Source organism: Cebidichthys violaceus, unplaced genomic scaffold (genome assembly GCF_023349555.1).
Source record: "Cebidichthys violaceus isolate CVI_PGR_0920_01 unplaced genomic scaffold, fCebVio1.0.p SCAF_5, whole genome shotgun sequence".
Classification (NCBI taxonomy): Eukaryota; Metazoa; Chordata; class Actinopteri; order Perciformes; family Stichaeidae; genus Cebidichthys; species Cebidichthys violaceus.
Genome location: NW_027176705.1, coordinates 15638237 through 15653289, shown reverse-complemented (window position 1 = coordinate 15653289; position 15053 = coordinate 15638237). Strand labels below are relative to the sequence as shown.

The 15053-nt window shown below is 39.6% G+C and overlaps 2 protein-coding genes across 6 annotated transcripts in view; both read left to right on the top strand.

Annotated features, from left to right (window-relative positions):
* Positions 1-3004: 3004 nt before the first annotated feature.
* LOC137887547 (interleukin-18 receptor 1-like) lies at positions 3005-9876 on the top strand. 2 transcript variants are annotated; one of them, XM_068730629.1, is made up of 10 exons: positions 3005-3229; positions 6153-6405; positions 7083-7257; positions 7500-7644; positions 7732-7797; positions 7912-8035; positions 8137-8279; positions 8553-8696; positions 8818-8970; positions 9061-9876. In XM_068730629.1, the coding sequence occupies exons 1-10, from the start codon at positions 3103-3105 to the stop codon at positions 9393-9395; spliced, it is 1665 nt and encodes a 554-aa protein (XP_068586730.1). In that variant the 5' UTR covers positions 3005-3102; the 3' UTR covers positions 9396-9876. The 2 variants fall into 2 exon arrangements, with proteins under 2 accessions (XP_068586730.1, XP_068586729.1); XM_068730628.1 differs by having other exon boundaries at positions 7500-7797.
* A 310-nt stretch (positions 9877-10186) lies between these two features.
* LOC137887385 (interleukin-18 receptor accessory protein-like) overlaps positions 10187-15053 on the top strand; it is an 8998-nt gene continuing 4131 nt past the window's right edge. The window contains exons 1-7 of one of the 4 annotated variants that reach the window (XM_068730330.1): positions 10187-10441; positions 10561-10756; positions 12243-12423; positions 12514-12679; positions 14044-14112; positions 14663-14783; positions 14970-15053. The exon at positions 14970-15053 is cut by the window's right edge and continues 71 nt beyond it. In XM_068730330.1, coding sequence (XP_068586431.1) covers positions 10354-10441; positions 10561-10756; positions 12243-12423; positions 12514-12679; positions 14044-14112; positions 14663-14783; positions 14970-15053 — 905 coding nt within the window. In that variant the 5' untranslated portion in view covers positions 10187-10353. Of the gene's footprint in view, positions 10442-10560; positions 10757-12235; positions 12424-12513; positions 12680-14043; positions 14113-14662; positions 14784-14969 lie in introns of those variants that run through there. The other 3 variants (XM_068730329.1, XM_068730327.1, XM_068730331.1) reach the window with 3 other exon arrangements.

The window sequence follows — 15053 nt, the reverse complement described above, 5'->3', positions numbered from 1 at the left end:
ACACAGGTAGAAACAATGACAATAAGCTGAACAAAGGTAGAAATAAACCAATAAACCAAACTATTATGTACAACACGTGACAAATGGTTTTATATATATATATATATATATAAAACGCAACAATGACCAACAACATGAAATGGCTTTATACAAGTCGAGTGTTCTGTAGATTTGACAAATGCAAATACATTTAATACATTGAATGACTATTGTCTAAAAGTGCTGACCATAAATTGTATCAAAAACAAATATGATCCTTAAACCTGCAATAACAGAGTTTTTTGGGCCACTTGGGTGCAGCAGAAAAAAAAGAATATAACTTTCACATATCACCTTTTTAAAGGGAGCATCCCACCCCTAAAGATAGACACTATAGTTCCTACATGGACATGGAATACTTGTAATCTTGTAATCTTCTGTCTTCACAGGAAGTTAGGTTTCGGCAACAAAACCGCTCAGTTAGTCTATTTATGGACTGAGTAGCGGCACCAAGTGACTTACAACTCAGGTGACAAAATGTCAACACTTACTTTTAGTTTAGTTACGCACGGGACATGAATAACGGTCTCCCGGAAGACAAAGGTCCTGTATTTCTTTGGTAAGAGGTGATTTTGGGGTGAACTGTCCTTATAAGTTAAAATATGGCAAAGTTGTTTGCAAACAATTGCTTATTTAATTGTCCAGCTGTTAAGGAGCAACACTATCATAACTTTTGAGTCATAGTTTCTGGCCACTTGATGTAATGTAAGTCAAACAGTCAATCTCTTTTAGCTCTGGCTTTGGTCTCTGAGGGAGATATCTGTCTCTTTTAACTGCTCTACTTTCTTCCCCAGCTAGTCGCTAGCTGCATGTCTTTCTGATGTTTGGTACTGAGCAGGTAGAGTACAGTGGATTTTCTGAGCTTTTTCTCTAAAAAAAAGCCCCCACTATTGTTTTCACATTATCAAATACAACATAAAAACATTGACTTAAGCCGCTTTAAAGGTGCTTCTGTTGCGTCTGTCAGCTATGTGTTTGTGTGGTCATGGCTGATGTGCCAGACCAGGTAATGCATCCTCGTTTTAAACGAAGAACATGGCATGTCACATTTGTGTGCATGGTAAATCAGTAAGTACTGCAGGTATTGAGTGGAAATATGTGAGCCACCTTGTTGTTCTTAAAGGGTGGCTTTCATGTGGTTATGGGGATTAACAGCTCAGTCTGTGAAAACAGTTGCATAAAGTCTATGGCTGTGGAGAAGCTTTGTCAAGTCTCTGTCACGGAGGGAACTCTTGATGAGGACTCGGACGCAGGTGTTACGGTTCAACTGACGATCTTTTATTTTCAACAAAAAGGCTCAGGGAAATCCCTGGAAACAAAACCTCTTTTAGCGAGGCAGGAAAACAAACTAATAAAGCAGAACTAAAAACTCTGATTTAACTCAAAGAGCAGTAAAGTTAAAACGGCAAAAGCCAAACCAAAAATCACTTCGCAAGGAAGGTATAATACTACAAATAAAAAAGCTCTGATTCAACTCAAAGAGCTGGATGATCAAAATGGCAAAATGCAAAACAAGGTCGCTCCTACAGAGGAAACAAGAAACAAGAAACGAGAACGGGATAGACAATACTAAGGCTTGGACTTGCTGATAGCATGAGGCGGGTGTGCAAGGCAAAAGGACATGACACACTGGCACAGGATAAGGGGAGACGCAGACTATAAGTACACATGAGGGAAGTGGGGGAGCAGGTGGAGACAATCAGGAATCAGGGAAGACAATCAGACTGGTGACACATGAGGAAGGGCAAGGAACCTGAAACGAGAGGAGAGTTAATTTCCAAAATAAAACAGGAAGTCACAAAACAAACGTGGAGACAGGACAAAAACCCAACTTGACATACAGGTGTGACAGTCTCTAAAAATAACCCAAGATGGTGTGAAAAGAGGCGTCCGGTTGCATTGTGGGAAATGTAAAGCAGTGGGTTTGGTTCATCACATCTTAAAATTAAGCAGTGTCTACCATGGCTGAGAAATTCTTTTCTTGTTTTATTTTTTTTAAAACGTAACACTTATCTCAATAATTCCCAAGTCAAAAAAACAATGACGGAGCAAAGTCTGAAAATATAACCACGACTTTGTGTGGCAGAAATGTTTTCTCTGCAGGAACCTGTTAATCATCTCAATTGGCACAACAACATTAGAATGCAGCTGCCTACATGCACACACTCATGAATCAGTAATACTATTCTAACACTTGCATACTTCTAACTTTTGACCTCTGCGCTTTTACTCAAGTAAGATTTTGAATGCAGGATTTCTTCTTCCGATGGAGCATTGTTTTCATCTTGGTATTATACTTTTACTTAAGTACAGGATACCTATTTCTTCCCCCATGTCAAAAAAGCAACAGCAAGTTGCATAGATTTTAAAAGTACTAATAGTCTTTGAATCAACCCTTTGCTGATCATGTCCAACGAAATCCAAACTTCGTTTCTATCTCATCAGTGCAGCTCTCTTTGTCTGTCCTTCTTCCTCTCTATATCATTTATCCATTCTTTAAAAGCGTCCCTGTTTAGCCCTGTTGGGCTTACCTGCAGCCAGTGGCTTGGCCTGCTCTAACCCCATAGACTATACCGCCCCCCCCAGCCAGGAGGAAGATTGAATCATTGTGAACTCGTTTCATTTGTCCAACTTCTACAGAGAGAAGGCAAAGGTCTCCGGTCCTGACCCCCTATTACAAGGAGCTAATGAGTCAGCCACATTGTTTCCTCTACTTATATCTGAAACTGCCGCTACACATCTGCTCACAGCATTCATCGATGTGGGTGTCCCTGCCCTATTTTCCAGAGCGAATATGTGTGTGGTTCCAACTGCCAGTGCGGATGACACAAAACCACAACAACAGGGAGGTTGTATTAGTTTAAGTTTCATTTCTCGTCATTTCTCATGGAGGGAAATCATCAACAAAATGACATATCGCCATAACACTGATTGTGGAGATCATGACTTGGTAGGAGAAATTCAACGGTTGATGAGTCTACACTGCGGTAGCAGCAACGTGACGCTGTTCCTTACGTTTGGCTTTTCATCGTCACCCAGTGTGGTTTCACATGATTGTGGGAAATGTGCAACTCGGCCGGACTGCGGCTCAAACGACGCTCTTGTGTGTTTTGTTGTGCTGCGCTGCAAGTTATCATGAAGGTGAAAGTACATTTGCTCCCTCTGTTATTACTCCTTGCATCATTAACAGGTAAGAAAATGCTCTCAGGTTGACTGTTCCCCCTTTAACACTCAACTTGATATGTTGTTTGAGATTAGACAGACAGACAGACAGAACTGAATCTTTCAGAATGATGTAACCTTTATTATGCAATTGAATTACTATTATTGATGCATGTGTAAAGCTGGTAAATGTAGGGGTATTTTGTGATTACATTCTATATTTTTAACCTGAATATGCAAAATAACTAGTTACAAAAGTTATCAAATAAATGTAATGAAGTAAAACGTGCAAGATTTGCCAAAGTAGTGTAAGTATATAAGTATAAGTATGAAGTAGCAGGAAGTGGAAATACAAGTTCTTGAGTAACTGTACTTGACGCTGCATGGGCAAAACCACTGAAAGATAATGTAGTTAGTTATTATTAATAATTAATATAACACTGTTTCTATACACTGTGACATGCAGATGTGATCATCATAGATATTAAACGTTGTGCAAATGTTTAAATACATTGGCACAAATCTCTTTGTGTCTTTAGTTGCACTGAAGTGCTGACTTTCACAAACTTGATTCATTTTCCTTCACACTGAAGTCACAAGACCAAAATGTGACAAGAAATTAGGATGTGGTGAAGAGCCCCCACTGTGCTTTTAAGACACATCCGCCAAGCTCATGCTGTTCCACAAATGATCCAGTACGAGGCACACCAAATGTAACTGTCAACTTTCTTTAAATAGCAAATCTGCAAGCCTGATCAGAGATATCCTCCAATAGGTTGACAGCAGTAAATTGTTCATTCACAGACAGATACGAGATCGAAAACCTTCCAATCCCTGGCGCAAAGTTTCATATATATATATATATATATACAGTTGTGGTCAAAAGTTTACATACACTTGTAAAGAACATAATGTCATGGCTCTCTTGAGTTTCCAGTTATTTCTACAACTCTGATTTTTCTCTGATAGAGTGATTGGAACAGATACTTCTTTGTCACAAAAAACATTCATGAAGTTTGGTTCTTTCATGACTTTATTATGGGTTAACAGAAAAAGTGACAAAATCTGCTGGGTCAAAAATATACATACAGTAACATGAATTAGCAATTTTGGTGGCTTAGAAAGTTGTGTCAATGAAATGAGCTTCATAGCATGGCCTCTTAACTTCTTGTGAGTGATTATGAGTGACTACAACTGGTGACTTCTCTGAGGCCATTTAAATAGGGCTCTTTGGATACAAACGCCCACAAACGCTACAATGGGAAAGTCAAAGGAGCTCAGCATGGATCTGAAAAAGCGAATCATTGACTTGAACAAGTCAGGAAAGTCACTTGGAGCCATTTCAAAGCAGCTGCAGGTCCCAAGAGCAACAGTGCAAACAATTGTTTGTAAGTATAAAGTGCATGGCACTGTTTTGTCACTGCCACGATCAGGAAGAAAGCGCAAGCTATCACCTGCTGCTGAGAGAAAATTGGTCAGGAGGGTGAAGAGTCAACCGAGAACCACCAAAAAGCAGATCTGCCAAGAATTAGAAGCTGCTGAAACACAGGTGTCAGTGTCCACAGTCAAGCGTGTTTTGCATCTCCATGGACTGAGAGGCTGCCGTGCAAGAAGGAAGCCCTCGCTCCAAAAGCGGCACCTTAAGGCTCGACTGAAGTTTGCTGCTGATCACATGGACAAAGATAAGACCTTCTGGAGGAAAGTTCTGTGGTCAGACGAAACAAAAATCGAGCTGTTTGGCCACAATGCCCAGCAATATGTTTGGAGGAGAAAAGGTGAGGCCTTTAACCCCAAGAACACCATGCCTACCGTCAAGCACGGTGGTGGTAGTATTATGCTGTGGGGCTGTTTTGCTGCCAATGGAACTGGTGCTTTACAGAGAGTAAATGGGATAATGAAGAAGGAGGATTACCTTCAAATTCTTCAAGATAACCTAAAATCATCAGCCCGAAGGTTGGGTCTTGGGCGCAGTTGGGTGTTCCAACAGGACAATGACCCCAAACACACATCAAAAGTGGTAGTGGAATGGCTAAATCAGGCTAGAATTAGGGTTTTAGAATGGCCTTCCCAAAGTCCTGACTTAAATCCCATTGAGAACATGTGGACAATGCTGAAGAAACAAGTCCATGTCAGAAAGCCATCAAATTTAACTGAACTGCACCAATTCTGTCAAGAGGAGTGGTCAAAGATTCAACGAGAAGCTTGCCAGAAGCTTGTGGATGGCTATCAAAAGCGCCTAATTGAAGTGAAAATGGCCAAGGGACATGTAACCAAATATTACCACTGCTGTATGTATATTTTTGACCCAGCAGATTTGATCACTTTTTCTGTTAACCCATAATAAAGTCATGAAAGAACCAAACTTCATGAATGTTTTTTGTGACAAAGAAGTATCTGTTCCAATCACTCTATCAGAGAAAAATCAGAGTTGTAGCAATAACTGGAAACTCAAGAGAGCCATGACATTATGTTCTTTACAAGTGTATGTAAACTTTTGACCACAACTGTATATACTGTATGTGTATATATATATATATATATATATATATATATATATATATGGCACGTTTTCTGTTACAAAAATGGAGATTCATTTGATGTGACTAGAACAGTAATTCAACTAAACAATATAATCTGTGAGAGATGCGGTAAAATATTATAACCAATAAATAAGACAGACAACTATTTAATGAACTCTTTACGACCACACAACCAAACTTTGATGCTCACGTTTTGCTCGGTGCTGGTTCAGAGACGAGTTGAGAAACAAAGAGTCCAACCCATTTTGCTCATAAGGACCAATTGATAGACCAATCAAGATGCAATCGTCACTTAAACAGTGGGCTGGACGCCAGCTCTCCTTTGGTACTGGTTTAAAAAAGCCTCAAGCCAGTTCATGTTCTAGCTTTACACACTTAAAATGAACTAAAAGTTGTGACACTCATTTGCAGGCGTGTGTCCCCGGAGAACCAAAGAGACATATGTCAAGGCGGGTGAGATGGTGGCGCTATACTGCCCTCATGGCAGAGGTCCTAGTCATGGTGATGCCAAAGTGATCTGGACCAGTGACATCACCCAGGAGATGGACCTGACCGACATGTCCTCAGCTGAGCAGAGACAGATGGGGGTGCTGGTTTATGGGAGGAGCCTCGTGATTCTCAGTGCCTCTGCCAACCTTGGAGGGAATTACTCATGCTCTCTGGGGTAAAGTCCAGTCACATTGAAACACATGGTTATTGTTGTAAATAGAAGCAAAACACTACAGAACTACTTTGTTAGGTTTAAGCAACCAAAGTACTTGGTTCACACTGGAGGGAGACAAACCCATCCACCTTACATCCTCCCTACATGGACCTCCGCAAACTCATTTGAAACTCTTTTGCGTTGCGTCAAAAGCAAACGTAATCCATGACATTATATGTTTTCTTAGACGCAAATTCATAATGCAGTTTCGTTCTATGGGAACGCATAGGACTGACGTGTTTGCAAGCTCCTAAAACCAGATGTAGAACTCTACTCTTTGGTGCTTTGGAGGTGAATTTAGATGTACACTGAATACGTAAGGCACTTTTTTTTTCTCAGTCGAGTTGCGATGATTTGTGAGATTACAGTACTGAATGGCTTTATACACAGCAAGCTAGTAGGTAATGTCAGTAAATAGCCTGATCCCATGTCAGGGGATGCCTCCTTTGAAGTCTGCATTTGAAGACCACATTCATCGCGATAGGACAACAAAGCTGTTCCGTTTCCTGAATGTGGAGAATATGAAACTGTTCACAATGAATTCTCGTCTTCTTTGTATTCTAATAAAACAAATATTGAGTTTCATAACACCAATACTTTTTTTTTTTAACCATACTTGTTCTTTGATGACATGACAGGAACGCCAGCAGGCAGTTCAGGTTCAGGCTGACAGTTTACACAACACAGAGAGAGAAGAGTTCCCAATACAATCAAACATGTCACACAAAAGAGGCCTGCACATTGCGTTGTCCCGAAGTAAACGTACCTGCTGACACCCCGAATATTACCAGCAACGACATTATATGGCACAAGGTATGTAAACACAGCAAATCTTTGTATATAATATTTCAGCTCCAGAGATTTGGGCAGGCAATCCCTCGGGTGGGCACTTCTGACTGCCTGTTTTAACCCATTTGACAAACAGATCTCTCTATATATTTAATTTTCCCCAAAGCATACCACAGTTTTGAGGGAATTTGGTGTTTTGTCAACATTTTAGGCTTGTTTTCATTACTTCATGCATTTAAAATTCAGCTTCATTTTACATCTTTTAGGAGGGCAAGTATTTGCCAAACAACGGCTACTTCTCGAAGCTGGAGGAGAATGATCAAGGTGTCTACACCTGCACCAGACCTTACCTGTATTATAGTCAAACATATAACATGACCTTTACAGTGGTGCTTGATATCCAACCAAAGGGTGAGAAAAGAGCAGTTTTTTCCTTCACATGGATGTCTTCATATGTTGGGGGGGAAGATGTAAAGTATTTTTTGTTTTTTTGCACAGAAAAACCAAATAAAGTCCCAGTGATCATGTCACCACACAAAAGTGATGTATTTTATGTAGATTTGGGTGAGCTTCCATCTTGTATCGTGGACACACACACAACCTTGGATATACATTTAAGCATTTACTATCTTTTTAAATTACTACTTTTAAATCTTGTGTAAACTCTGCTTTTTCTAGGCGCAACGGTGGTGATTGATTGTGAAGCTGTTCTTTATTCAGTCTTTGACGAGGTGTTCTGGGAAGACGGGAAATCAGAGGTGGAAACAAACAACAGCTTTCCTGTTTTCTACAATTACACACGGTAAACACTTCAAACTGGAAGTGCACATGTTTAAAGTGGCCACATAAACACTCAACACACACACAAAAAGCTTGTCTTTCTCACTTTTCTTTCCATTCCAGTGAAAATAATGATGGAGAAACAAAGATGACGGCATCTCTAGTCTTCAAAAGCGTGTCAGAGGAAGATTTATCAAAAAGTTACACCTGTAGTCTGGAATCTGTATCTGAAAACTCAAACGTCACCATCACCTTGGCCCAAAAACGTGTGTAAGATGGATGGATAGACCAAATGTGTGTTCAAGAACCTTGCCTTGAATCTTAAACCTGTTCAATCTACTTGTGTAGTTCTACCTTTTTGAGTGGTGCTGCCACTAACGATTATCACGTTTGAAATAATGAATGAATCGTTTAGTCTTAAAAAAAATATGTCAGAAAAGCCTTTTTGAGCCAGAATTCAAATTCAAGTGACTACTACCATTAATGAGTGTTTAAATGAACATTTGAATACATTTATTCTCCCTGTTGTTTCCCTACAGCTCGTCCTTCTTACGTTTCCCTGGCTCTCAGCATTGTCGGCGTTGTGGTGGTGATGGTTTTGACAGTCGTTATCTATGTGAGGTTCAAAATCAACATCACTCTTTTCCTAAGAGACACTCTTAGCTGCCATAGCAGCATCTCAGGTGGGATCCATGTTTTTGGTTCATTGTAGCTAACAACTCATGTTTAAGAGGTACATATCTGGACGTCAGACAGAATGATAGACGTGACAAAGCTGCTTCTTGTTTGTTGTTGTTTGTTTAGATGGAAAGAGCTATGATGCCTTTTTGATGTGTTACAAGAGCGACACAGACGCAGGACTAAATGAAGATGACAGAAAATGTCTGGAGAGTGTTTTGGAAGAGAGGTTTGGGTACAGTCTCTGTCTTTATGACCGTGACGTCTTACCAGGGAAAGGTACGTACGTAAGACATACTGTTAAAATAGAGAAAAAAAATGAAAAATCATCATGAAATAAAGAATAATCTGAACTCTGGTTGGTTGCAGCTGCAGCGGAGGCAGTGCTGGACTGCATAGAGCAGAGCCGGACGGTGGTTTTGGTTCCCACCTCTTCAGATCCCGGTCCAGGATCTGGCCTGCTGAGTGCCATCCATGCCGCCCTTGTGGAGCGGCAGACTCGCTTGGTTTTCATCCGAACTGAGACAACAGAAGCGTCGAGATCTGGTTCGTTACCGGAGGCCTTGCAGCTTCTTGGCGAGGCCGCAGACTGTGTCACGTGGAAGGGCATGAGCTCCATGTCGCATTCTTCCTCCTTCTGGAAGCAGCTACGCTATCAGCTACCGGCCCCACAGCAGGATTCCAAAATGAAGCTTTTACCTTAGACAGTCTAGGATGCTACGTCATGCCAGAACGAATAGCTTTCATTATATCTGTTTTCTGTATATGACTTACAAACACAGTATATAAAAAGTACATACTGGGGAAACACATTTACTGCTTTTTAACTTTGGTATCTTAATATGTCAATGTAACATCTTGCATTGTTCAATTGCCCTCCACATGTTTCCTTTTTAGTATGACAGCTGACGCAAAGACATGTAAAGTGATTCTGAATGTAATGTAAAAATGTAAAGTTGCTTCTGGTTGTAACATTAGTCGATGCACGATCACATCAGTATACAGTGTTACTACTGACATTTCCAGAAAGTTGAGGTGTTACTTTTCACAAGGGCTCATTATTACAATTCCTGATATTCAAATGTAGTAAGTGGATTTCTATTTTTCATTTTTAAACATTTCTTGCAGGTGTTTTGTGTCTCCTTTTTCACCTGAATTTGATCATATTAAAACGCATTGCTTGCATGTATCTGTCTGTTGTTCTTAAAGGAACTATGTTTTCTACCTTTTGCATCTCCAATTGGCAGTGCATTCTACTAGTTCAGTACTTGTATTTCTTTTGCTGAAAATTATGAAAAACATAGTTTCTTTCCACAACACAGTAAAATATTACACAAACACCACTAAGATTTAACAACTTCCTATGTAGTTCACATAGGAAGTGGTATGCAATTTACAGGAACACAATATTTGAGCAGTTTCTTGTGAAATCATGTTCAAAGCGACCAAACAGGAAACTGTACCACCTACACCTACAAGTCCTGCGAAAATGTTGCAGCTCATGTTGAGGGAGATGAGGAGCAAAACACACTGACAATGACAAAATACCAAGAAATCCAGTGGTGGTTATGCACAGAAAAGATGCTCAAATGTAAAGGGGCCTGATTTCATCAGTATCAGGGCGGAAATCTACAAGCAATGTCAACAGATTAGTGATGCAAGATGCAAACTGGATACATTCTGTTTTTTTGTATCTTTCCCATTTTCTCGGAGGGATGCTGTGGGAGACAACGACAACTGAAAAGAACAGGTACTGTGCTTTTGAATGTGGGTTTAAGAGGAAGCATGTATGTAATTATTAAGGGTGTCTTGAATCTGTTTATGTCTGACTGTACAATTGAAGTGAAACAGAAACACAACTCTCTGTAGGTCGTCAGCGAGATGCTACACACCAGCACTACAGAGCTGTGGAGGGGGAAATGTTCATGATGCCGTGCAACAAGTCTGCGCACCGGCACATGGACGCGGTGTGTTCCAGGATCGGAGAAGGAGCTGATGGCACATCCTTCGTCTGTGGGAGAGGGTTCCCAGCGGAAGCAAAACATTCTGGAAAGTACGCGTGCAGGTAAATAATCAATCCCCAGATGTGTCTGATTAAACTTAGTTTAAACAATGTTTTTCACTAATGCGGCAACTCACTAGTTTGATGACGTGGAGTGGAACCACTTTAAAATATAGTATATTCATTAAGGGACTGGTAGATTGACATTTTTCAACACTCACATGCCCATATGAACATTGAAACCATAATAATAACCAATATTGCTTCTTAAATTTAGCTGTGGAGTTCAAAATCAAGTCCCAAGAAAACACAAATATCCTAATCATTGTGTTTCTACTCCTAAACAAGTTAATATGTGCTCTTCAACAAATTTTGCTTAAGAGATGATGAACCCATGGTTTTCAATTATTGTTGGCGCCGCTGTCGCAAAAACAACCAGATCCCTTTCCGTTTTCCTCAGAGCCGAGCAACTACCAACAACACAGGACACGCTGCATTTTGTTTTCCACAGTTACTTTGGTCGTTCCGCTGTCTGTCTTTTCCGCTACCGGGGATAGTAATTGTGAAGAGCTTACATTGTTGTTACTTCGTAACTGGGGACAGCTACCAATAGCTGTCGTAAATAAAGCTATTTACACTTTAAATTAATTTTCTGACTAGATGTTTTGCCGTCTGTTTTTTGTTGTGTTTACATCCGAATGTGATACCTTTCCTTTCCCGTGACGTGATTGGCTGCTGTCAGAATAATTGAAATATAGGCTGTGTTTTGTCAGGAAAATTAATCGTTGATTCCCTCCACACTTTTTTATATATAATAGCTATAGTCTAAATAAAGTCACAAGTTATTGTCAAAGTCTGTTTACAGTTTTTAACCACTCGTAGCACTATGGAAAGATGGAGTAGGTCCATGTCTTGTTTGTTTACATACGAGAATGTGGTGCTACACAGTGCTGCCAATGGTTTCATACTGTTCCACTGACCTACAGGTGGCTGTAACTCGCCTAACAATGCAGCAATGTACCAACACAGAAATATCTAGTGTACGGTAATTATACACTAATAAAAACATAGTTATCAATATTATATTCCATTTATGCCAATAGCTCTCCCAAAATCCTACACACTGGCACTTCTAAAGTTTATGTCTTAAGTCGAGTTGAGTCCTCACCTCTGGTTTGTACGTCTGCAATTAATGAACAGCGCCATTTCCATCAATCCACATCTGATATTTGGTCTCAGTAGTAAAGAGTTTGGCCTGTTTTTTAATTTTCATGGACTACATGGACTACAGCAGTTGGGTGACAAGACACCAATCCAGATTAAAATTTACTTACATTAAGTCCTTAACCCAAAAATACCTTAATTAGCATTTATAAATGCTTAACATATATTTCATTAGTATAAGTCATTAGTTGCAACTTTAAAAACCTTTCTGGTATACAACATGTTGTGCGTGTGTGTGTGTGTGTGTGTGTGTGTGTGTGTGTGTGTGTGTGTGTGTGTGTGTGTGTGTAAACCGCATGTGATTGAACTTCTATCAAGTGTTCAGGTCTTTGCTGTCCAGTGGCAGCGAGTTGTTCTTCCACCTGCAGGTGGTGGAGAGGTCAGAGATCAGCCTGGGATGCGTCCAGCCTGAGGAGAACAGTATAGAGCTGCTCGTTGATGTAGGTGGGGAGGTCCCCTGCCCCGGTCTCAGTTGTAGTAACAACACACACGTCATCTGGTACAAGGTGAAGAACACACATGAACATCGTTATACGTCTCACTATGGAAACATATAAATTGCTGCAAAAACTCACAACATGTGTGCTTTCTTACAGGGAAACAAAGCTGTGTCTGAGAGGAGAGACTCCTGTCAGACGGGGGGGAGGTTACATCTCTGCCAAGTCAGTGAATATGATACTGCTGTATTTTTCTGTGATCGACAAATAATTGAGCAAGGAGTCATCTGGACCTTCAGGAGGGCTGTTAACGTCACAGTAATACGTGAGTGCTCTGTGTGTGTGTGTGTGTGTGTGTGTGTGTGTGTGTGTGTGTGTGTGTGTGTGTGTGTGTGTGTGTGGTAGAGGTTAAGAAAATGATAATACACAACTATACAAACATGTAATAATTATATTATATTATATTGTATTATATTTAATAAATATCATCACAGTTATCCCATGGCCACTTTGTACAGCAAAAAAGAGGAGCTGTGTTCACACCACCATGTATTCTTTTAGCAATGCTAGTGGACTCTAGGGGTGGAAATGTTGGTCTGTTACTTGGTCGGTCAGTGGTCCAGACTGAAATATCTTACCAAATATCTGTTGGATTATATATAATATATGGATATATATAATAAAGAAAAAAACTACTACAATACAATAACAATTAAATAACTTTTGTTACTTGTGGGATTATACACATAACCGGAGTTAAAAATGTTCTATCCCACATTTTTAGAGCTTGTGACATACTCACACAGGTGTTCTCATTAGCAATCTTTGTCACCCACTCTTACACAAAATTGTTTATTTGAAAAGATATGTGTATCAATGATATAAGCTATGGTCAGATGTTCTTTCAACAGTATTTAAACATTTTAAACAGAATTAACTTTTCTTTGAATACTAGGGAAAACAGATATATATTTGTATACAATGAGGGATGTCTACACCCTATAATACCAACCACCATTTGCAGTCATTTCAGACACGTTTGAGAACATAGACCTTTTAATCAGTTTCAACAAACTTTTTATAGGGTGTGTGAGCTTCTAAAAGCTACTCAAATTACTAAAACATATTAAGAAATAAGCCTTTGCTGAGGAAGTCACTACTTCATGATGGGTTTTTTTCACATTCAGTATAAGGCTAAAAGGAGATTGTTGTTGAACACTCACCCTCTAAATTGTTCCATATCTGGCTGCTTACCCCCAAAACCACAGGCTTTCTCCACTGCAGGTGGTTAGCTGCCTGTGTGGTTACTGCAATCATTGCCCTACTGTGCACGATAGTATGCATAGTTGTGGTGATAATACCTTCTAGTCTGTTATGAGAACAAATGGCATCAAAGGGTATCACAAGAGCAATTCTTATTTAGTGGCCTTGCATAACGGTGTAACTTGTATTTCAATTTATTTCTTTGTTTAATTTTTTTTCATTTTGTAATTTTAAATTTTCCATTCACAACTTGCCAAGCTGTTTTGTTGATTTATCATATGAAGAGTTCTGTCTTACATGGGTGTTGTTGTGTGTCAAAGCAGAGCTCAGATCTGATTTGTACATTATGTATGTTTCTCAGACACATAGTAAACTAGACCGATTATAATGCAGAACTATCTGACTTTATCTCCCATGCCCAAACAGCTGCCACATCAAGTGACTCTCCCAAGATTATTTATCCCGCTGGCAACATAACAGAGAAAGTGGAGCTTGGTAAGTGTGTCCAAATGACATGACACAATCCCACAGCTGACTTAATAACTCATTCAGATGGTTTTAAAATGCCTTTTCGGAGCTATATCAGCTGTACGAATGGGAAAAACAATTCCAAGTTCTTGTCACTCAAAGGCAAACACTGTTAACACCACTAACATCCGCCTGTAACTGATACACTATGCAGCAAACATCCCAACATCCACGCGTTCTGGTTTGTTGAAACTCACTTGTTGACAAATTCCAAGAGTTGCACACTCAAAGTTAGATCTTTTAGATATAATGAACTCAGCTGCTATCTAACATTTCATTATAATGTTGACTGGTTGTAATTGTTGACTTTTAATGCTCAACATGTTGCTGTAGCTTACATTTAGGCTACATGCTGTATCTGCACTGATAATGACATGATGCTCTCATCTTTGTCTGAATGACTGATCTGTGCATCTTACAATTTGGTATGATGGTAAAGCATTCAATTATAGTATCACTTTTATTATTTTATTAAGTGTTAAATTATATAATGGCCATGTTTTTGTACCCATTCTAGGTCAACCTCACACTCTGATGTGTAAGGTACATTTTCCTTTTGTGAGAGAGTTTTCAACGGAGGTGCGGTGGTACATGAATTACGGTAGCAACCCGGAGAAAATGACTCTACTACCAATGGAGTGAGTCACTGCAGTCCCTCTGTCAATGTTTGCTTTTGCTAAGACATGACTGTCTTTCATTATGCTGCACTAGTTTGTTATAATATTGTAAACTTATAAACTTATAAGTGTGATATAAGCTGTGAGGAGCTTAATGACAAGTATTCCTTAAGATGCAATGGAGCTGAAATTCTTCCTCTGATTCAGACAGAGGAAAATGAAACTTTCAGAGTACGAGGTCAAACGAAAAGCCATCATTGAACAGGTGACTCCCGAACACTTGAACAACAG

What these genes read in the sequence shown, in the direction of transcription:
- LOC137887547 (XM_068730628.1), top strand. Translation starts at nt 3,103, where the DNA reads ATGTGCAACTCGGCCGGACTGCGGCTCAAACGACGCTCTTGTGTGTTT. An exon ending in TGTATTTTATGTAGATTTGG is followed by an intron (nt 7,798 to 7,911) that starts GTGAGCTTCCAT and finishes TGCTTTTTCTAG; the next exon opens with GCGCAACGGTGGTGATTGAT. An exon ending in CATCACCTTGGCCCAAAAAC is followed by an intron (nt 8,280 to 8,552) that starts GTGTGTAAGATG and finishes GTTTCCCTACAG; the next exon opens with CTCGTCCTTCTTACGTTTCC.